The sequence below is a fragment of the Molothrus ater genome, chromosome 3 (assembly GCF_012460135.2).
Source record: "Molothrus ater isolate BHLD 08-10-18 breed brown headed cowbird chromosome 3, BPBGC_Mater_1.1, whole genome shotgun sequence".
Lineage (NCBI taxonomy): Eukaryota > Metazoa > Chordata > Aves > Passeriformes > Icteridae > Molothrus > Molothrus ater.
In genome coordinates this window covers 47,623,657-47,647,425 of record NC_050480.2, presented here as the reverse complement: position 1 = coordinate 47,647,425, position 23,769 = coordinate 47,623,657, and the positions used below count along the sequence as shown (strand labels likewise).

Sequence of the window (23,769 nt, the reverse complement as noted above, 5' to 3'; positions counted from 1 at the left end):
TGGCAGAAAAAGCTTCAGAAGTCCAGAGTTAGAATATTAGTAGCAATGATAAGAATAAACATTGTGATTCTTCTAAAAGTGAAAAGTTACTTCTACAAAAATGTTGTTTATAGGGATTAAGAGGTGTTTGTGAACAGCCCTGTTCAGTTTCCAAGCAGTTTTGAAGTTCAGGTATCTGTGTGAGGAAGGTAGGCGATCAGAACCATGAATTACCCAAGAGAATCTGATTTAGGACATCATTCACAGCATCCAAGGATCTGGAGAATGTAAAGCTTATTTTTTAAAAGCATGCAATTGTGCCTTTTCTTAGGATGCCAGTTTTCTCCAGCCCCCAGGCAGAGGTAGGTAATCTCACCCTTTTTTTAATGAAGTAGAGCAGATTAGGCTACTGTAAAAATGGAGTTAAAAAAGTAAAACAACAAACAAACAAAGCTGCAAAAGAAAATTGAAATTATGGTCCAAGTCTTAGTTCTGCCATTTCTTTTCTTCCAACAAGAAAAAAGAAATACATCTCAGAGGATAGTCTCAATTGCCAAATACTGCTTTCTCTATAGTCTTTCCTCTTCTACTGCTGTGGCAGAAAGGGAGCTAGGCATAAAAGAAATGCCTCCACCTTAAGATGATACAGAACTGAAAACCAGGATCTGGCACTGATTGATTATTGTTTTGAAAAAAAGAACAAGATGGGTAGAAATCCCAAAACTAGTTAATATTGTAAAGCTGTATTTACATGGACTATTTTATTTTGGAATAAGTTTAAACAAGTTTTGTACCTGAGAGTTAATTTCATAACCATGTAATTCTCTTTCTGTTTACCATTCTGACAGTATCTCAGTTAACTGGAGCTACAGTGGTTTAAAAACTGAAAATAATTTCTTTAGTTATCATTTAACATTTTTCATTATTTGTAGTTCTTTCAGTGTATGTGTTGCCCAGACTTCAATAATTGCTTCAACAATTTTCCACAAATAATGAGTCTGTTACATCTAAGTACTACCCTCTGATTTATTTATAGGATTGGAACTATATGAGATAGTGAATGTCCAAGAAAATGAGAATGCAAAATCTGACTATTTGCATTTAGTGTTTTCAAAAATGCAAGGAGCTTATGCTTCCTTGTTTTTTACTTTGAAAGATGTGCCTTCATTGAATCTCTATCTTGGAAACATTTCTATTTTAATACTTCAAAATTATTTTTATCTACGAATAAGATACTTTCAATGGCTATACAACTAATAATCTAGTACTACTAGTACAACTAATAATCTAGGACTACTAGTACTTGATATTTTTATCTACGAATAAGATACTTTCAATGGCTATACAACTAATAATCTAGTACTACTAGTACAACTAATAATCTAGGACTACTAGTACTTGATATTTAAATCTTCCTAGAAAAAGTATTTTTCTATCTAATGTCATTGGTTTAGAAAATTCCTATTCTTTGAGACAACAACAGTGTATTTAAGGAAAAAAAATCATACTCATTTACATATGCATTCAGACAGCCTGTAACGGAGCATGATATTGCTATTGTACATTCAACCAAGCCCAGAAATGACAGGAAGGATTGATCCTTCCTCATAAAAACCCGGATATTTTGTATGTTTCAGCATAAAATGTCAATTCAATAGATTATCAGTATCTGCCAACATACTTAAAATTTAGTAAATGATATGTCCTTAATAAAACAATTAAAAATTTACAAAGGCGTCTTTTAAAAATTTTTATAGAGTAAGAGTTGCATATCTTCTAAAATATGAATGGAAATGCGAGATTTTTTCCCTTCTCTTGTGTTGCAAGAATATGATGTATTTCTCTGTCATCTTATTTTTTCTACTCAGAAAAGAAATTCAGATTCCCGTCTTAAAGCAGCATCTATTTAGAGACAAGGCTCTCTACACTAGCTAGACTGTAAAATGTCATTTCAGGCTAGCTCTACAGACACAAGCTCCCAGTTGGGATCGTGTTTTGGAATTTATCAGTGATTCGTACCAGGTATACTACTCACATGTTTTGGGTGGCAATTTATAGTTTGTGAAGCATGCAGTATATGTGTTTTGTTAAGGCCTGCCAGACAGTGTCATCAGTTGCTTGTCAAGGTTAAAAACAAAATCAAAGTTTGCCTTCAGAGTCTAATAGTGAGGGGGGAGGGTATAGAAAATCAGCTTTGGCCATGTGCCCAAAGACATGAAATGTGTAAGTAAAAGTTTATAGTGTGATGAAAACTATGCATCATGGAGCTTATACTGTTAGGCGGCCTTTGCTTGATGTACTCTTTGCTAAATAAGACAGGAGTCATTAAATCAATCATTAAATAAGGTCATAATTTCATGATGAAACACCAAAACTTATATAGCTGTTATTTTTTCCTGCGTAGTTCCATAAGTTCACAGAGAACATGAATCATAACTCTTTTTTTGCAAATTACTGTTGGTGAGAGTTACAAGATTTTATGTGACTCTGTTTAGTGCAATTTAGTACAACTCTTTAAAAGTTAGGATTTCTTAGTTCTACCAGAGGCAGTTTAGGTTTCTGACAAAAATGAAACAGGTCTTACATGCATGTGACTTTTTAAAATTTTTATTTTATATCAAAAAGTTTTTTGGCAATAATCTATGAGTGATTCAAAAAGTGGGGTGGAGAAAACTGGAAGAAAATACATGCCTGGAACTCTTCTTGAGTTGCTTGGTCATGTTCTTTTTCCCATCCTCCCTCATGAAATATTTGAATTTTTAACTTAAATGTTGTGAGACCAATATCAGCTGTGGCTTACATCAGCCAAGGCCAAAACTGTATCAGAAAGTTTTATTGTTGAGCTTGGGGGGGTTTTTGGACCCTGTTTTTCAGGTTGTTTTTAATACTAACTTTTGCATCATATCAAGTTAGTTTTAGTTGTAATTTTTAATTGCACTGTTTTCATTCAAGTTGTAGGTTCTTCTGAGATATGTCTGCTTAAAACTGGTGCAAAAAACTGACTAATTCTCATGAAGCTTTATATATGAGTTAATTTCAACTGTAATTCTGTGGAGTTTTTAATGCAGCATGGTAATGATGTCTTCAATGACATTATTTAATTTTTGGTAATTTGGAGAGTTTCCAATTTCTTGCTTCTGGAGTTTGCGTAGGTAAACTAAAAGCTTATTAGAAGGTCACTTGTACATATATCGGTATTATAAAAAGATACAGTTTGTATTTCTGAAACAGAAACTCTTGGATCAATTTTCTTTTGTAATTCATAGTAATTTGCATGGATACTATAAACCTGAAACCAGTGAATTTTTCCAGGAGTGCTGCCTTGCTCCAAGTGCTTCTGTCAGGATACCTGGGGTTTCAAGATGAATAGCAAGAGATTATCTTGCAGGTTTCCTCAGCTTGGTCATAGGCAGACCCTCCTAGTTCACAAACTTAGATCATTCTTGTTATATTCTGTTTGGTTTAATTACCAATACAATCATAGCTAAAATGACTTTTCATCTATTCCTGTTCCTTTTCTCTCCTAAGTAATAGCAGTAATGGCTATGAACAGATATCCAAGATTTACATGCCATAATGATTACCACAATGCACACTTATTCTTATTATTAATTAAGATGTATATTAATCAAATTATAGCCTTGAGAGTTCCTACAAAGCATTCAAGTGTGCAGGTATCTTCGTTCTTGGCTAAAGACTATTGCTGTCAATTAATGAATTTTCATAGAAAAACTTGTACAAGAAGTTAAACTCTTCCTTTGAAGGTAAAGAGGTAATCTTTTTTGGAAAGGAGGAAATTGTGTTCCTGAACTGCATGTATGAATTTGTTTGGTTTGGCTCCTGAGTGTGCAATTACATCTAAGAGCACAATATGGATTTATCCTCCCAGCGCAGTTATTATCTAAAACTTATATTGCTTGTGGTGAAAGCAACTTCAGGATTTTTCAAAAATCTTTTTACACAATCCTGTCCAGTTCAAAACATTTAGTCTCCCGTGCCTGTTTAAAACTCTGGTGTAATGTTCTGATATCTCATAGTGTTCATTGATTTACTGACAGATGACTAAATAAATTGCTCTTTCTTTCTCCTGTGTAGTGGAAATATATAGCTTCCACGTGGAATTTCATTTGACATTTTAGAATTTAAATTGGTTCCAGGACTGTTAAATGTAGGATTAACAAAGCCTTAAGGTCATTTGACAATTCTAGTCATTGAGTTTTGGGGTTTAAGCTATACATGCTCTTAGTAATCTTAAAAAAGACTATTTTGGATAAATGGAACTGTTAATGTAACGTACTTTCAATGTGTTCCATATTGATATTTTATTTCAGGAGAACCTTTTTCCCTTTAAACTATTAACTTCTGATTAAGTGTTTGGAAATTTTAAAACTTTGATGGAGTAGAGCTTTTGTATTTTTGTTTGTTAACAGATATGTACAGATGCGCTTGTGAATATGTAGTGTGCAGTTGTATAGACAGGCTTTCCACATGATTAATTTCTTGCCTTAGCCATTACCATTAACACTCAAACTTTTTGAGCATTGGAATATTTGTGTGCATGCAAAACTCTGTAATTTTAGCAAATATTTCTTAGCTATTACTGTTCAGTATTACATGCTTGTTTGCCTTAGTATCACATAATGAAATTTCTGCAGGAGAGCTTCATGATATAAACCTGAAGGTGCACTACTAACTTTAAAATACCAACAAAATGCACTTCTCTTAATTTTGGGCAGTCTTGACAGCAATTTCTTGTCAAAAAAATAGCAAATTTCTTGTATACTTGTAATTTATGCAATGGAATAATATTTAGGACCATTTTGAGGCAGCTTCCATCTTTTGCATCTGATTGTGTATGACTAGGTTTTATTTCCTTCAGTGGAATTAAAGGAATTAGCTTTCAGATGTTAACATACTGCAGTTATTCAAATTGACCAGATTTGAAGCTGTAAGAAATTTAGTGAAATTCTTCCATGCAAGGGAGAACACCTATCAACACCCTAACACCTGAGTTCTTTAAGTGACACCAATAAGGAGTTTTTCTGGAAAATTAACTTGGCAATACAAATTAGCAAATACAAGGCATATCAGTGTAACAGTGGAAAATTAGTTTGAAAAAGGCACTGTAATTTCACACATCATGTTTGCAATCTTCAGGACCCTCTTTTATATGATTTTCTTTTGCAATTACATTTTTAATATGATGCATATTTTAATATGATGGATGTTTTTCAAAACAAATTATGTTTTCTTAATATAGTCCTGTAACATGTAAATAATTAACTCTTCTGATAAGTCTGTCTAGCTGAAAATATAATGGTTTTCACTAAAATTTATTGAGAGAGTATATTTTGCAAAGAAAACTTTAGTAAGAAGAAGTGACTCTACAGTTACTGTGGGTAATGTCAAAAAGAGTAGTATGTAACAGAAATTCTATCACAACTGGCTTGTTTGTCTCTAATAAGAAATGAAGTTCCTGACTGCGGTGGAAGTAAAAATAAAATGGGAGCTGTATTTATAATACACTGGTTTTGTGTTTCAGCAGGTCTTTGTGATATAAATGAAGGTACGGTGGTGCCAGAAGACCGCTGCAAGTCACCCACGTCAGGTAATCATAACTTTCCCTGATCTTCAGCTTCTTATTTTCCCAGAAGATGGCATTCATTAAGTTAACACTTACTAGTTAAGTAATTATATAAAGCCTGTTGTCCTCTCATAAACTTTTGGAACTGTCATAAATTTTGCCATCTTGCACAACTGCATTTTTAAAACAAAGTTGACTTAAGAGATGCAATAGGAGTATGTTATAAAGATGATTGAAGAGAGAATAAGCTGAAATATTTATGCCTCAGGGAACATACTGCACAATGGAATTTTGAAGCATTGACAAGAGATGCACAAATTCCTGTAATAATTCGTATGGTTGTGTTTCGTATTCCTCAAAAGTGGTAGAGATTATTTCTGAGCAAGTTTACTTCTGCTTCCTCATAAGTGGCAAATTACTATTTTTCTGTGGAATCAGAGGTCTTCAGAAACCAGCAGGCTAAGAAAATAAGATTTCCCTACTTAATACTCCTCCTCCTGCACCCTTTTTTTTTTCAGTTTTCCAGTTGCCACTGCTGTATGTGAATATTTTCAATGAAACCTTCAAGATTTATTATTTTTATATTGGCTGGTTGAGGCTATAGCCATGTAAATACTTAATAATGCATGTCAATGTATAGAGTGAATAGTTTTTGTAGTACCTAAAAATTGTCACTTGTCTTCATTTATTGCTCTGAGAACTTTTAAAGACATCATTTTGTTTCATTCAAAACTACTCAAGGTTAAAGGACTCAACTGTAGTGTAGTATGTAGTGTAAAATGCTAATTAAGATGGGAGTCTAATATAGGTTCCTTTCCTATTGTAGCCTGTATCTTTCAAAGCCAAATTGAAAACATAACAAACCAAAACATTGTGTTTGTAGCAGTAGTAGAATTTTTAACATGAATTTTAATTTCTGATTTGACAATTGTCTTTTGATGTTCATTATAAATTCTGCCAAACACTCCTCTAGATCAATCAATGTCATTTTCATTTTTACTAGTTTTCTTAGAGTAAATTTGATTTATTTATAATTAAAGCAAAACCTAGCTGTGAGTTTTAGTTAAAAGTCTTGCCTGAAGATGTCATTTCATGACAAATCTGTGTTGCTAAGTATTGGCATGCTGAAGTCATCAACTTCAGTATAGTTTATAATGAAAGCTTTTTTTGTGGTGTTGAGAATAAAGAGACACTGAGACCAATGCCTGTAAACAATTTGTTATGCATTGCATAACAAATAAATCTATAAATCTATAAATCTAGGTTCTGGAATATTGCTATAAAATGTCTGCAATGAACTGCTAATGGATCATAACCTTTAAAGTGTATCCTTTTTTCCCCTGCTCCAGAATCACCCAAATGTTAGCCCAAACAACTCCTAACTTATACCACTTAAAACACTGTGTTGCTTGAATAAGAGGATTCTTTCATTATTGGGTGTTGGAGTAAAACTAATTTCAGCACTTCTGCAACCGTGCAAGGACGACAACTGCGAAGATGAAAATTAAGGTTTATGGAAAACTCCTAAATTTAACAATTGGTTTCCCCTACCTCCCTCCTGCTTCTTTGAGCTGAGTGTGAGCTGAAGAAGGTTAAAAAATAATGTCTAAAGTACCAAAAATAGTGAATAGACAAAAGATAGAGGGGGAATGTGGTTCTTGCATTCTCCTGTAAAATAGAAACTTCTAGTAGCGAGGTTGGACGGTGCATTGCTTCCCTTGATTCTGTCCTCTGCTCTCAGTGAATTAGATTAAGCTTATGGTAGACTTCTCAACTTTTCCTTTGAAAAAAGTCTTGGATGCACCACCCTGGGACAGAAATAATTTGTTGATGTTTGGGAAGAGAGAAGAACTGTAATTCCTTAGGTTTGGTTTGAGTTTCTGGGCAAAAACTCAAGACTGAAAACAAGCTTGAAAGTGGCATTTAGCTTTCAGAGGTAAGAGAAGACCTCTTTGAGAAATTTGCTGCAGAGTATTGGCAAGCTTGAGAAGGATGGAGACTAAATTTAAGGAAACTTTTTGCAGTCTAGAGGTTTTCTAGTTAAGAGTAAAATACAGAAACACAAAATGTTTGCATGCTACTAGCTCTAAAATTTGAGGATGAGATTGGCAATTGAATGCCTTATTGGCGTTCATTGTTACAATGTGATCTGTAAAAGAGACCAGTCACTGTTTGGACTGAAGTCTCAAATCCACCTTTCCATGTCCAAGTGAAGTGGAAGGTAACTTACATTAGGATTCCTCTAGTGGGTGGTTATATAGATGAGAGGACTGCAAAAGGGACTGCCTGCCTATGCAAGTTAGGAGAGTATCCTACAGTTTCAGTAACACAGAACTACAGAAATACTGTGAAAATGCAGGAGGAATAATCTTACCTCCTGCTTTTTCTATAGATGTCAAGCAGCAACAGGCTTAGACTCTGGGAACATTTATCTGACCTAAAAGATTGTACAGCATTTAAACTGTCAAGTTTTTGTCTTCAGAAGTGCTAAAATGCTTGTGTTCTACTCTCTTTTCACACTTCCACAATATAAAATCCAATTAAATTTTAAAATTTTCAGACAAATTGTTTTAATTTCCTGGCAATCTTTTAATTTCATGACAATGGTAAGCCTGAAGTTGTGGTCTGTTGCTAAGATCAATTTTTCAGGGTTGGGATACAGAAAAATCCAGTTGGCACTACTGGCCTAGAGTTGTCTGCAGAGTAGTTCAAGAACTGTGGTCCAAAAGTAATTTACTGCACTGGGAAAAAAAAAAAAAACCAAACAGATTTATAGGAACTTGTTTTTATTGTTACAGCTGTGTTTTGTGAATCATAACTTAGGCTAATCTCTGTGTCTGGAGCAATGATTAGTAGAGCCATTTTATTATTTAGTACAAACATTTGTTCAATGAGGACATTATTTCTAGAAATAAAGTCAATGTGCAGCATTGTACCTTCCATTGTAATTTCTGTGGCTAATTCTAATATGCCAGAATTGTGTCATGCCAAAATAATTAGTACTTTATAATATCTAATACAGCTGCAGAGAATACCAATATCAGTATTTGATATTTTCTTTGTATCTTTGTTAAACTCAGATATTGAATATGATTTTGTATATTAAATGTATACATATATTGTATAATATATGTATATCTTAAGTGTATTAATATACATTGATTTTTGTGTCAAACTATATCCCCTTCATTCATGTCAAATGTATATCCATTTCATTCTGTCTCCACTTGTAGGTTCTGGTTCACCAAACAATTCTGATGATGAACAAAAAATGAATAATTTTATAGAAAAGGGTACAGTATTTTTCTTTTCTTTTCTTTAGTCTTATTTTTTAGTTCACTTTTTGATACACTTAGATTGATTTTTTTTTTAATTATAATATTATTTACAGTGAGGACCAAAAGCAGAAAGTTTTCCAAGATGGTAACCAATGACATAGGTAGGAACTAGAAAAAAATCTACTCTTTCTAATTCAGTGCCTTACTCTATGCAGCACTAACCCAGCAGCAAAAAAAAAAAAAAAGGGCAAAATAACAGTCAAATTTCAATGCATTCTGTTATTAATTTTTTCATTCTTTGCACTACTTGGTTATTCTATGGGCTGCTTCTGTACTAAATACACTGGGCACAATAATCTAAAAAAATCAAGGATATTGTTGATTTAAATTCTCTGATTTTGCAGTTGCACTTCTCTTTTTCTGGATGGGTGAAATTCTAATGCATAGTAAGAGTTCGGTCTAAACAAGTCACAACGTGTTTCCACTCTTGCGAAGATGCGCTGGTTTTGGAAACGTATGGCTGATGCCATTTCTTTTTTATATGTTGTATTCATAGCCATATGGTCAGATTTTTATATGGCTGTGGTCAGGAAAGAGGTACTATCATGGTTTCATTTATTCATTTGGAAGAGAACTGGCTTGTATATATATAAGTATTCCCCACTGCTGTTCCAGAACTCTCTACTTTTCTGCATCCAACAGTGACACAATACCCTACCAGCTCTAGACTTGTGTCTTAATTTGGCAACAAAATTGCCTTGGGATATATTGTATGCAGGTAGATTGAACCCTTTCATGGCTGGGATGGAAATAACTCTGCTTCTGACAACTGGCTCATTAAAAAAATGAAAGCAAGAGGCTGTATGATATGGCTTTGGGAAAGGGACTCTTCTTCCTTAACTGGGATATGGTTACTTTGCAGAATCATTTTGCTAATGTTCATTTTGTTTTCATTTAGCAAATTAGTATATCATTGTAGGATAATTTCATTTTTTTTCTTCAGTCAGTTTAGGTTGCAATTATAAAGTAAAACTAGTTGCTAGGCTACTATTTCACAGGTTGTGTGGAAGCATAGCTTGAGACCAAGGAGGAAGAGATTTCTTTTCCTGAAGTCTCCCTTTTGTTTTTCTGTTTGGCAATTTAAATTTTATCCTAAAATATTAATCCCTTCCATCATAATTCAGTATTTGAGGCAAAGAATCATTCAGAATTCAGGGAGACAAAGAATCATTCAGAATTCAGCAGTATGGCAAATTAATCCTTGAAATCTGAGGTACAGAATGAGAAAGTACTGTACAAAAGGCATATTTTTGCCCTGTGTTGAGATCTTCTTGCAATGACATCAGAAATGGCAGGGAAAATTAATTTTGGAGCCGCAAAAGTCTGAATATCAGTCAAGAAAGTAAATGGCTGTCAATAATACATTATGTGAATTCATCTGGAATTAAGAAATTAGTGTCTTTTACATGAGCATTAATATGTTCCCCTAATGGAATTTCAGAGTAACTAGAAACTAATGTTCAGGTTGAGAAAACCATGAGAAAAACAAGACCTAATCTTGTGCGTGTTATATCAATGTCCTTTGAGGTAATGTTTCCCTTTTGTCTCTTTTGAACATAAGACACACTGTCTTGTGCAAAACATACAGAAAATTTGACTGACTGTGACCTCTTTTTATTTTTTTCCACTTATTTTCATAGAGTTATGTTAGAGCATTAATAAAGTATGCTAATGAGGATTCTGTAGAGCCATTCACATCTGTTTCAGCTGGAAGCCTTTCAAGTGAAAGTATTTGAAATGTTTTTCACAGCTAAAAAAAGAAAAACATTTATTTATAAGCAATGCATTCTTCAGGGTGTAAGTTATACTGTGATTTGTGTAATTTGAAGAGTTTATTGGAAGCCCAAAGATAATTATTTATTTTGCATTTTCATAGTTTTGAGTGGTTTGCTGTGCACTAATGCAGTTGTTTTGCTACCATGTTGTCTATATCTGGCATGCTTATTCTAGCTCTTTCTGAACTTACTTCTAAGCTCTTTCATGTAAATAAAACACCTTTCCTGTGTTAATAGTTGCATGGTTTTGCTTTTCATTGTTTTAAACTGAATTGACAACCAAATGTGCATGGACAATGAGTTTTGTAAAGTATGTCACTCTCATCAACATCACTGTGTTGTATGAAACAAATTGTTTGCCATCAGCTGTATTCTCGGGGATGAATTAGATGTATTTGATGTATGTGGCGTGGTCATAGCTCTCTGCACTGGCACACAGAGCAGTCAGTTCAAGGTCTTTCCTTTCCTTGTCAATGTGTAAAATACAACCTGCTAAATGTGGTGCAAAACAGAATTAAAATAATTTCCATTGGTAACTTCAGTTGCTGTTAATATCATGCCTGTGTTTGCCCAATGGAAACAAGAAGCAAAGGAATGCTGCTAGCAAAGTGTGAAGAAATTTCATTTCAGTGGTAGAGCTGCAAGGTGGTAACATCACACACGCAGTTATAAATATGAAGCCATTGTTAATTTATTATTTATCACAACTGATGTAAAGCATCATAATTTCTACAGATTTCTGTAAAACAACATGCAAATGCTTAATGCACCAACATTTTGATCAGTTGGTCTGGTTTGTTGTCTTCTTCTAAATACACAACTGTGAATGCTCTGTGCTAAGGAATGGATATTAAGTCAAGTTAAAGACCTGTTGTGAATGTGTTGCTTTTGGGCCATGTTTCCCTTTTATTTGCATCAAAGATGAACATTGAAAAAATCATAGTTAATTGTTTCCTTGGAGATATTGAGATACTCGATTTAACTAAACATTTCTAGAAATTTTAGAAAGTACTGTGGCCATTAATGAATCCAGCCCATTCGCTTACAAATGTCACATATTTGAAGGTATAAACAATATGCTGTGAAGTAATATGAAGGAATATACTAAATGAATTTACAGAAAGAATAATTGGTAGGAAGTACTTATTTTCTAAGGCTATGACATTTTTATAGAAAGACATTGGGATCCAACTTCAGTGGAAGCAAAACCTTCAGCTTTTTTACTCATAATTTGGTTAATTAAGTATTTGTCATGAAGATGCACAGTTGATTAAATATTATAGCTACAAATTGTATTGGAAGTTAAGACATAACAACCATTTCTGGAAAAATCTTTAATAAAGGTGCCTGCAAAATATGGTAGATTTTAAAACCTTTAAACTGTACTAGTAGCCTGTGTCAAATAATTCTTAGGAAAATTGGTCTTATTTATTTCCTGCACTTTACAAATTTAAAAATAATTGCAAAAAGTACTAGTAGATGGACTTAAGCAGAGTAGATTTAGTTCCAAACTTTTGTAATCCCTGCTGTTAATACTGACAGAGTTTTCTCACATTTCTTACATTCTAAGCATATACCTAAATTTTTCAAACATTGCTGTAATAATTGACAATTACAGCTGTTTTCATTGAATCAAATTTTAGGATGTTCATAAGTTCTTATTTGCTCTAATGTCAAAGACCAATTCTTTCAATGTGTTTTTAATACTTTGATCTAATTTTTGATGTATCCAAGCACGTTTTCATACAGTTTCTTATAAAATGCTTTTATTGTTCTCATGTGAATTTTAGAGATTTCAACATTAGTTAATTGGTAATGTAAATATTTCATTTTGTATAGTTGTCAAATATAGAATAATTAGGGAGCTTTGGTGTCTCTAACAAATTCTAAGCTGCTTCGTTATTTCTCATGCAATGTTATATGAAATAGGCTTCATAAGTTTTTCTATTAGTTGTTAAAGCTCCAAGACACATGTCTCTTTTATAATCTTTAGAATTTTATTTTAAAATAAGAGGAATGGAGGAGAAGTCACTGTATAGCTTTCAAACTGATGTGCTATACATTTAAAACATCAGCTCAGGATAACCCACTGCAAATGAAATGTGACTTGCTTCTAAGCCACAGCTTCCTAGTGAGAAGCCTTCTCAGGCTTCATGTTTTCTTCATTGAATTGAAGGTTGTTCCTGCTATACTGACACATAATATCTTATGGAAAGGCAGTCTTTCATATTTTAACACCTACCTGCCCAAGCCTGACCTGTGAGAAATCTCCAAGAATCCCTGGGTTTGGACAGTTCTCTAATATGATACCTAGTTATATATATTGAGAGAATGTGCATGTGCACCTGTGTATTAATCTAGGTTTTCTAATATAGAGAAATATTAAATGTAGGACTAAACCCAGGCAAAACAGTCACTGTTGCCTTGAGCAGCAATGTGCCAGGAGGAGCACAACTGCTCCCAGGTCTCCATCTGGGCTGTAAATGTGGCAGCAACAAGGGAGATACTGAACTCTGATATGACAGCTACTACTTGAAGTCAGCCACGTGCAGCAGGAGCAGTCAGCATCACTTCTGCCCTGTTTTACAGCTGAAGTGAAAAGCCTGACATTGAATGCTGTCTCTGTAGATCTCCATCCTGTATCTTCCATTTTTCTGATTTATATCTTTTGCTTTGTACAAGGTATCTAGCATGTTGCTGGTTTTCATCTGAGGCATAAAAAACCTGAATTTATCAAAAATTGTAAAACTTAAGCCAATGTGAATGCAAGCAGGGTTTTTTTTTTTTAATACTGAATAATGTTAGTCAAAAAGGGCTTAGCTGGTGAAATATTCCTATTTTGTTACTGCATGTCTGGGCAGTTTTTTGTCTAAACACAAGATGGCACCATTGCTGTTGAAATAGGTTCTTATTTCTCATTTACATTTAAATTATTGAGGTTTCTGACACATTAACATATGTTTTGAAATGTTGGGGGTTTTTTGCATAGCACAGTAATTCACAATTTCCAGTAATTATATCCTTTTTAACAAATCTTGTATCCTCTTGTCCTATTAATGAGGCATAGTTCAGTGTATGTTGAAAATTGTCTGACAAATTTGTTTGATCTTACCAGCCTAGTTCACACAGCTGGCCTTTCACTAAGGAACAAAAAGCTAAAACTGGATCAGCTCTCAGAATCCAACACATTTGTCTATACTTGCTATTAAATGTTATATTATCTTTAACTCTGGATTTATTTTTTTTTTGTCAATTTTCTCCCAGTTGTTAAGATTGTGCCAAATGTTTCTATTTGAAAAGCCAAGAGTGACTGTACTGGTCTTCAATTAGTTAAATAGGTTATTTACACGTGGTGAAAGCTGTTAAAAACCAAAAATAGCTCCAGTTATTTTGTGTGTACATACTTGAGGCTTTGTTCAGTACCTCAGCTCTTATTATTTAAATGTCCAACAGAGAAAACAAGTGTTATGAGGAATGCCCATCTTGAAATTCACTATTCCAGATGAGATTTCATGATCTCTCCAGAAGCTGATTTAAGTTAGAGCTGACAGCAAAAAGACGGGTTCCTCATCACTACTGCTGTTGTGTACCCTAGTTTTCTGTTCCTGTCTCTGAGCTCTGATCTGAAATAGGAGTTGATCTTGTTTGGAAGCAACCCTTGGCAGAAACCTCATTTAGATGAGTTTTGACCTCACCATTAGGTTAGGTTAGGTATTTGCCAGTGCTAAAGCAAGGATGAGGGTACAAAACACGTAGTCAGGCTGCCCTTTTCAGTTTCAGCCTGCACTAAAATAGGTGATTAGCATTTCTGCCTGAGAGTAAGTAATTTCAATTTAATTCAAGCATACTTTTAACATTGACACATAAAGGAAATTAAAAGATTTCTGGAGTCTTGTTCTCAAATTTTTATGATGTATGACAGGAATAAAACTGTTCAACTACTCAGATAACTAGAATTTGCAATATTGATGAGCATAATTGATGATACAGTAAAGTATTTCACTTTTGGAGGAGTGGAACTAACTTTAAGTCACATGCTGTTCTTCAGGGTATGAAGAAATTGGAGTGATTTCTGTTAAAGTGATAATTAGAATGAGGTAACTCCAATTTTAACAGAGAAAAGCAGCAGAATTCAGGCTGCTTTGAGAGGTATCCATTACAAGGTACTCCTAGAATTATGAGGCTAAACTCAGTATCTACTTTAGGAAAAGAAGTATTACCCATGCAAGATCATAAAAATGATACATCAAAGCAGAAGCACGTGGCTGAGAAATAAATTTAGAGTGTAGTCCTGGTCTAGCAGATAAACTATATCAAAATAATTCCTTCTCCAGTAATTAATGAAAGTAAGATGAAAGTGGTATGTATGTCTGCTAGTTTATTTGTGATGGTTTTTGTAGCAGCATTTGCTTGTATTGTACTGCAGTTTAAATGGACTGCAAGATTTCCATCCTTTAAAAAAAATTTCTAAGTCAGGGATGAGTTGAAGTGCTGTTTTTCACTTGAGCAGTATTATCAAAATCTTTCTGGTTTTTTGAATGTGTTGCAAGTGTTTGTACACTGCTGATTTTATGATTGTTCTCTGAAATGTCTTCATTGTTCTCAAGCTGTGGATTTTTCTCTCAGGTGATTAGCTTTTTACACATGTGCATTAATTGTAGTGTAATTTCAAGTTCTTTTTTTTTTCTATTTTAAATGTCTCAGGTTTGATCAGAAAGTAGGGCATAAGAAAGGGGATGGGATCTTAACTTTTTGTAAGAATCACTGCACATCCTTGCAATTCTGACCTCTCACCTGAGGATTTAAAACTTGAGGTTGAGCCAAAGCCAAGTTTATCCAATCCATTAAGTCCTGCCTGAAGTCTGAAGAGAAATCAAGCTCAACAAAGTCATATGATGCTGTATTTAGGAATTTTGCTGTCTTCCATGATTTAGTTTGTACCACTCACTCGAGGAAGTGAGGCTCTGCTTTAGTGGAAATCCTTTAAAGTACCTCAATGAATGTAATAAATAATTATGTATTAAATATTGCAAAAGAAGCAAATAAGGACCAGCAAAATTATGTTTATTCTTTTTAAAAAAAAGATATACTTCACTTTTCAGCAAAGATGTCCAGGAAGCTAAGTTTGCCAACTGAGTTAAAGCCTGATTTAGGTAAGTTTATATAGTTGATTTTATTTTTACTAAATCTGAATGTGAGTATGTTAAAGTAAGAGGCCTGAATTATGTAAGCTATCATGACTTTATGTTGCATTTATCTGAAGTGTAGAAATAAAATTTTAATTCCACTCTCTTTGGGGACTCTCAGGCAGAAAATGTCATTGCTGTCATCATAAGGTAAGCCTGCAATTCCTGTATATGGCTTATCACACTTTCATCATAATTTTTAGGTATCTGTCACTCACTTTATCAGTAGTGCTGTGATAGCAAAACCATGAATAAGCAGACAGCATTAGGAAAACTGCTGCTTCCTGTTTAGAACCATCTGATACACTCTAAATTGAAAAATTAAAATCTTAACTGGATATGTTGAGGCACTCTCAACAAATACTTGGGCATAGTTTTATAAATGTTAATTGTCTTGTGACCACTCTCTCTAAAGTAAAGCAATATACAGCTGTTTGGATGGATGACCAGTCTGAGAATTTATTTTTCTTGAAAATGCACCGTAACTTTTTTAATAAGGATCAGTTCAGTTATGAGGTCTGTGGTACTAAAGGTCATTGTGCTGCCTGAAACAATGTACAAATGAGTTGGTTGGAGTTTTTTTAAATACTTTGACTGCCAGCTGTTAGATCAGATCCAGCTCCTCTGACTTGTTCTCTAAAGATGATGGGGGACAACTGTAGACCTACAGTAACAAATGCAGCTGCCTTCTGCCTGCCACAGCTTGCTCCTCTCTCTGCAGAAGAATTGCCACCACCAGCCCAGCAGAAGACAGCCAGGATCAGATGGGAGCTGTAGCACTGTGTGTTTGCCAGGTGCTGCTGCTGTCAGCAAGGGGAAAAGTCTGTGGCACTAGGATATTCTCAAACTGAGCTGGACCACCCTGATTTACAGTTACAGCTTGCCCCTCTCAGAGAAATGTTAAGTTGGAAGCAATTCTCAGGGATTCTTTATCGAAGAATTGGCAAGGATCCTCTGGCTGGGATACAGATATTTTGATCTATTCATGAGCCTCCAATAAAAAAGTTTTTTAGAAATATATCAGGCAAAGTTTCAATGTTGTGTAGTCTAATTAGACAGATTTCCTGTTATTTAATTCAACTTCCTTGCTTCCATATTAACTTTTTCTTGTTCTTTGCACAATAAACAGGGATAATACATACTCCTTATCTTTGCTAGTCATTTTTTATGCTGTTGAAATCTGTCATCATATCTCTAATTTCATTTTTACAGAATTTTTTTCTTTGCAGAATTCAGTTCCTCCTTTAGGTTATGTTATCTAAACCTGAGGTGGCTTCTGTTGTCCTCATCTTTCTAAGCTCAGTGTCTGGAACTAGAGCAATTTGACTGTGGCCATGTTGGCGCAGAAGAGCTGAAGAATTTGATGACTCTTTTCAATATGTTTCAGTTGTTCCATGTTCACTAATGGTTTAGGAATAATTTTGGTATAGGGTGAATTTCATACTTGGCAAACTGGAACACATTTATACTTAAGTATCAACCAATTGTAATTCTGTTGTTTTACTCACATTTCTTTGATGGCAATAATTACTTGGAAGTGTTACTTTTTCCTAATGAAGACTGGTGAAAAGTGAATGCTGAATTTTTTTCAGCACTTTCCAATCTTGAAAGAGTTACAGTGTTTTCTACATCACTTAATATTTGCTGTTCCTTCTACTGAAATAATGGAAGAGTTTTTTTGTCACATCATTTCTGATAAACCCATAAAATGGTTTGTACCTTCTGAATTGCAATAGCCTTTGGCTGGTTTTGACTTTGCATGTATGTGAATATCTGTGCTTAGAAACCTCATTTTGTTCTGTGTAAAATTATTCTAGGTTTTCAGGTCTGTAAATCACTTTCTTAAGCAGTTACATTTAATTTTGCTTCTATCTTTTCTTGTAGTGATATAGTTTTTTGCATAGTGTTCTTCAGTGTTGGCTTGCTTATATTTTTGTCACTTATGTGTCCGTATCTATGGGCTGTAGGAGACAACTGAAATGCCTTTCTCCTAAATTCATTATCCTTATCATTGTCTCTCGTTTCTTTCCATGGCTTCTTGAAACCTACTCTTTCATGATCTTGTTCTTTCAAATTAAATTTCTGTCTTTGGATCTTTAACCGGCTCCTCTTCCTGTCTGAACAAATAAAATCTAAACTATGTGTTTCTGTATTTATTCTCCGCTTTCTAAAACAGAACTTATCTTGATCATACCCTTGTCTGCATTGTACCATTGCTTTTCAATGTTCTAATCCAGTGATTAAGATGCTACTGCCATAGGTGCTATTCCTTGCTTTGCTTCCTCAAAAGAACCTCATCTTTCCATCCTTCTGGTGGTGTGTAGTGATTCATCACACTGCTGTTCCTTCCTCTTCATCTAAATCTAATCCATTTACAAACTTCTTCCTTGACTTCAGGATAAGTAGGATGAATTAAAGCAGTTAAACTTTTAACCCTCTGTTCTCTCTTCCGAATGGATTATCCACTCTCAAAAATGCCCATGTGTCTGACAAGTTAATTTTCCTTGGTTTTCTCCTGTCCATTCCAATGCTTCTGGAATTTGTACACATGTTCTTCAAATCAAATAGCTAGAACACACAAATGCACATATAAATCTATGCTTATTGCAGTTACTGTATGATTGATTATATTCAGACTGATTAATCCATATTAAAATTGAAAAAAACCCATTAAATTAGTAAATACTCAAGCCTGAAAAAAACAAGCATCATAAGAGGTGGTGGTCATTAGAAGACTTATAAAAACAAATTATTGTTTTCATTGTTTTACACTGGTTTAATGTGAAAACTTAGTATGTCAATATCTGATTGAGTTAGTTCCTATAATCCATGTTTTATATTTGACAGCTAAAATTCAACAGGACGATGTTTTTTTCTATCCTTGTTGGAATGAGGAAATTCCTCAGAAGATTCACTGTGCTAAGTGGATATGTGTATTTAGTCAGTTGAAATCTAGTATGTATGTTTTCCAAATGCATGTTAGATATTCTTTGTAGAAAATTTTTCAATAATTTAATGAAACTAACATAGTAGTAGTTCCAAATAGTACATGGTTGAATGTTGTTCTTTAGCTCTTAATCCTGCTTTAAAATGTCAATTGCATCTATACCCTACTCAAAAGATTTTTTGAGTTATATTTTTTAAAAGCATAATATAAATTGCACCCAACTTTTGCTGGTGAGGGCTGTCTTGTGTTAAAACTTTGCAATTATGAAATAAGAAAGTACAGCATTAATATGTGAATGCATAGATAAATCCAGTGTCTGCTGATGTATCAGGTATTGCCACACCTACAGATTACATACAGCAAGAGTGGAGCTGCAATTTACTTTTGTTAACGTTAGAATTCACTTGTTGCTAAACGGTGAGCAAGACATCCAGAAGGGTTTTAGTGCTATTACTGGCACTATGCTACAGCATTCCCAGTGGAAATATTCAGCTTTGCAGAACAGTACCACGTGGCATTTGGTAGTATTTGTTTTCCCCTCACTAAAGTTTGGGGGTGTGTAAGTAGCTTGTTAGATCTCCTGCACACAGTTTCCTAAAGTGGAACAATATTGTGGGTCATTACAGGACCCATGCTATCATGCTGTGCAGATGTCACTTCATTTCCTAAAGTAAAATAGTTGTATCTTCTTAAGATTAGTTAACTGTGTTGAAAAAAACAGTATTTTTTCATCTGCTCAATGAACTAATTGGCAGAGAGGTTTGTCATTCAGCTTTTTAAAGGAGTATCACTTGATAAGTATTATTCTCTGGCTCTAGAAGACAAAAATATGCCTTCAAATTTTTCATTATAATTACCTAATGGCAACCTCTGCAACAAATATTGGGCGCTTTGCTCAAGAAACAGCTGGAAATTGGGGAATGAGGAGGTATGACTTATGAAGGATAGGAGTACAAAAATCAATATCATTATAGTTAATATACAGTTGATGCTAAAGAACAAAAAAAAATTGAATTTTAAATTCTCTTAATCCCTCCAATTTGCCATTCTTTTTAATTAATACCGGTTTATTTTCAGATGTCAAAGACAACTCTTTCAGTCGATCCCGGAGTTCTAGTGTAACTAGCATTGATAAAGAGTCACGTGAGGCAATTTCAGCTCTTCATTTTTGTGAGACTTTCACAAGAAAGGCTGATACATCACCTTCCCCATGCCTGTGGGTTGGGACCACGCTGGGTACAGTGCTTGTCATTGTACTGAACTTACCCCCAGGAGGAGAGCAAAGACTTCTTCAGCCAGTAATTGTTTCTCCCAGTGGTATGTACAAAGCAGACAGGCTAAAGGACGCTTTGATAAAGTATTGTTGTCGTTCTTCCTATTTTTTAAGGAACTGTTTGGGGTTAGCTTTTCAATGATTGATTAATTTAAAATATATATTGCATTGATTTAGCTGGTAAGTTTAACAAGCTAGACTGGTTACTTTGTTACCAGAGTTTCTCAAATTGGAAAAATGGTAAGTACAATTTCATAAAATAAAAAAAAATATAACTTTAGTGTTTACTTGCTGAGAAACCATTTGTAATTGTTAAACAGAGATAGCAGAAGAGATTAATAGTATCAAATGCTCAGTTTATTACTGTTTTTTAGTCATGAGGTAAGAGTCAATCAGTTTTCCTGCAGCAAATAAAAGGGAGTGCAAACTAAGGCTGTGAATTGAACAACTAGCTTGAAATTTAGCGATAATTATATTCCTTTGGATTGCTGTGAAAGGTCTTGGATCTTGTTTTTCTGATGCACAGCCACTAATTTTGTTGTAATTATGTTTCATGGTTTATTGGATAGACTGTTAGTCATAGATTTAGCTTTCCTGCTACCACTGTCTCATGCAGAACATGCTGTTCTAGTCCATTTTGCTACACAGATGTATCAAACATACAAATTGCAATGCCATTTGATTTTAGGAATGATGAGGAGTGGACATCTAGACCATATATGGGATTTGTGCCCATCGAGTGAGGGATTGGCAGCAGTGGTCAGATTTGGTAACACTTGGTCATAAAAGCAATGCTGCAGGCTAGGCAGTGTGTTTCCCCTTTGGATCTGCAGCATAATCCTTAAAAGATATTGGTTTATATTTTGGACTTAGCAGATGTTCATGTTGTTACTTACATGTAAATTAATTAAGGTAAAATAAAATTGATTTGCTAAAGGTCTGGCCTACAGAGACAGTGATTTAAACTGTAAGGAGGGAAAACTTTTTCATTTCAAGCTAGAGGAGTGGATTCAAATGTGAACTGCAGGGGAGAAATAAAAAAAACTGCACATGCTTGTCTCTGAACCAGTTGAAGGAAAAGATGGTGCTTAGCTTAGACTAATAACATTTATTGTTGATATTAAATATACTGTGTACTCATCAGGAGAGAATTAAATGAGTTGCATTTGTGACACTGAACTTAAATACAAATACATTTCCCTTGAAGTTAATGAAAGAGTATGCACCCACTTTACCCTTGAAAACTGGTTTAACATTTTCCTGATTACATTTGTGCTTCATTAGTTTTTAGATAAATGCCCAAGGTTTGTGTACATCTGTTTTTCTAGGGAGGCAAACTGAAGTTCTTCTTTTCTTTTCATTCTCCTAGCTTCTTAAAGGAATATTTTGTAGCTTGGAAAGCAATTTAGGAGAACTGTTTTAGAAATGTGCTCAACTACTCTTTCCTAGGAACCATCCTGAGGCTAAAAGGGGCAATCTTGAGAATGGCTTTTTTGGACACCACAGGATCTTTGGTCCCACCAGCACATGAAACCTGGAGAGAACACCATGAAGATAAAGATGAAAAAGAAAAAGCAAAAAAGCGACGACCTGTCTCAGTGTCCCCTTCTTCCTCTCAGGAAATCAGTGAAAACCAATATGCAGTGATATGTTCAGAAAAGCAAGCAAAAGTTATCTCACTGCCATCCCAGAACTGTATTTATAAGCAAAATATAACAGAGACTTCTTTTGTTCTTCGTGGAGACATAGTGTCGTTGAGTAACAGTATCTGCCTTGCATGTTTTTGTGCCAATGGACATATTATGACTTTTAGGTAAGACCTGTTTGATAGTAACTTAAATACAAAAAGAAATAGTCCTCTGCTACACAGAAAGGTCCCTTTTCCACAGGATGGTGAATTTAAAAAAATTACATTCACTCAGTGTTGATGATTCTCTAATACTTGAGCCTGAATAATTTTGATGGCACATTCCTGTTAGTTATGGCTTTAACACTTTAGCTCAAGCTACACTGATTCAACACATAGTTCCAAACAGGTGATATAGATCCATGACTTTAAGTTTGTCTAGAAGTTGAATTTACTTCCTGATGGAGAAAAAAGCCTTCAGTCAGACCTTTAGCTTGCAGCTGACCAGAACTCTGCCTATTTTTGTGCTGCTGTTTGCATCACACTCATGCCTCAATATTTTCTTGTGTAGCTTGCTTTTGCCTTAAAAGCTTATACCAAGGCTACGAAGGCAAGATTAACTGCCAGTTGTATAGTAATAAGTCATCTAAAGAAAGGAGTTTACACATGTGTTATAGTAGTAGTAGTAGTAGTGTTTAAATATACTTACAGGTCACCTGTGTAATTTTCATGTCCTTTATCTTAAATGTTTCTAAGTGCTATTTTATTCTGAACCAGCAGTGTGTATATAGTTAAACCCTTGCACCTGCAGTTTAGTTGTGGCCTGATGATAAGGTGAATGTAGAACATGGCCCTATATGCCAGTAAAGTTCCTAAAAGAATATTTTAAGGTTGCCAAAAGAAGTTTTCAGCTTGGAAAACTCTGTAAAAAAATACTTTTTAGGAAGTTGTTAGGAATAAAACTAAAGCTGATACAATCAAAACTTGTTTTTTAATTGTAGTATGTAAGTCTGTAACTTCATTGGTGTATATCCCATGTTTTATGTATTCTAAACATCTCTAAAAAATGCTTCTCACCTTGCAGGGCAAACCAGTATTGTTTTTCCTAACTAAAACTAAACTTATGTTCAGATACCATGTAGTGAAACAAATCCTGTCTTCTTCAGGATTCACATTGTTCTCTAATGAACTCTACATAAGTGGTAAATTATAAATGCTGAATTGTTTCCTTGTGTGGGGAAGTTGGATTCCAATGCTGAGCTCCATTTTGTAAGCATGAATTGCTGCTGGAGATGGACCTTATGTGCAGTTCATGTAAAGTTGTCAGAGCACTGTATCATACCCCAGATGCCCAATACTTAACTACTGATATAAATTCAGATAGGACTTAGTAACAAACAAATCTGTAACAGAAATTATGAAAGTGCTCTCATGGATATCATGCTTGTCCTATCTGATCTGATGTTTTTGTGTTTTGAAGCTGTACAAACATTTTATGCTCCCATTGATCTGAAGCAAAACACTTCCCTGTTACTGACTCTCAGGAATATTCTTATTTTAGACATGCATGGCAGAGGTGTCATAACTGGGTGATATGCTTACAAGACAATATTGCTTTTTATTTCTCACTTTTGAGACTTGCTTCCAAAGGCAATCTCAGCATCACACCAAAAAAAAAAGAAAAAGAAAAAAGCAAAACAAGGCATCCTGATACTGTTGTGGTTACTACATCTTTTTTTGGTTTTAACTTCAGTTTTCCCCACTGGCTGCTTTTTTAGTGTCTAGAATTAATAACCTTATGTGGATGGTGTCTGCAGCAGAAGCTGTTTATTGTATTATTGGGACATTGGCAGCTAACAATTTTTGAAATTTTTCTTTAGAAGAACTTTGTAGAGGATGTTTGAGACAGTGGTTTATTTTGGCTTCTACTTGACAAGAAATTAGATGTTTTGTCCCTTGCATTTATTATCACTTTGAGGGAGAGGAATGTTTGGTAGGGGAATATTGCTCTAGCCCAAGTGTGCTGTCTCTTCTTCAGTAGATTGATACAGTAAGTTCTG

General features: G+C 34.4%; 1 protein-coding gene across 6 annotated transcripts in view; it reads left to right on the top strand.

Annotated features, from left to right (window-relative positions):
* Positions 1-23,769, top strand: part of STXBP5 (syntaxin binding protein 5) — a 105,694-nt gene that overhangs the window by 71,451 nt on the left and 10,474 nt on the right. The window contains exons 19-24 of one of the 6 annotated variants that reach the window (XM_036379420.2): positions 5,522-5,587; positions 8,797-8,856; positions 8,955-9,002; positions 15,779-15,829; positions 19,887-20,126; positions 21,532-21,895. In XM_036379420.2, the coding sequence (XP_036235313.1) occupies positions 5,522-5,587; positions 8,797-8,856; positions 8,955-9,002; positions 15,779-15,829; positions 19,887-20,126; positions 21,532-21,895 (829 nt within the window). The remainder of the gene's footprint in view (positions 1-5,521; positions 5,588-8,796; positions 8,857-8,954; positions 9,003-15,778; positions 15,830-19,886; positions 20,127-21,531; positions 21,896-23,769) is intronic. The other 5 variants (XM_036379421.2, XM_036379422.2, XM_036379423.2 and 2 more) reach the window with 5 other exon arrangements.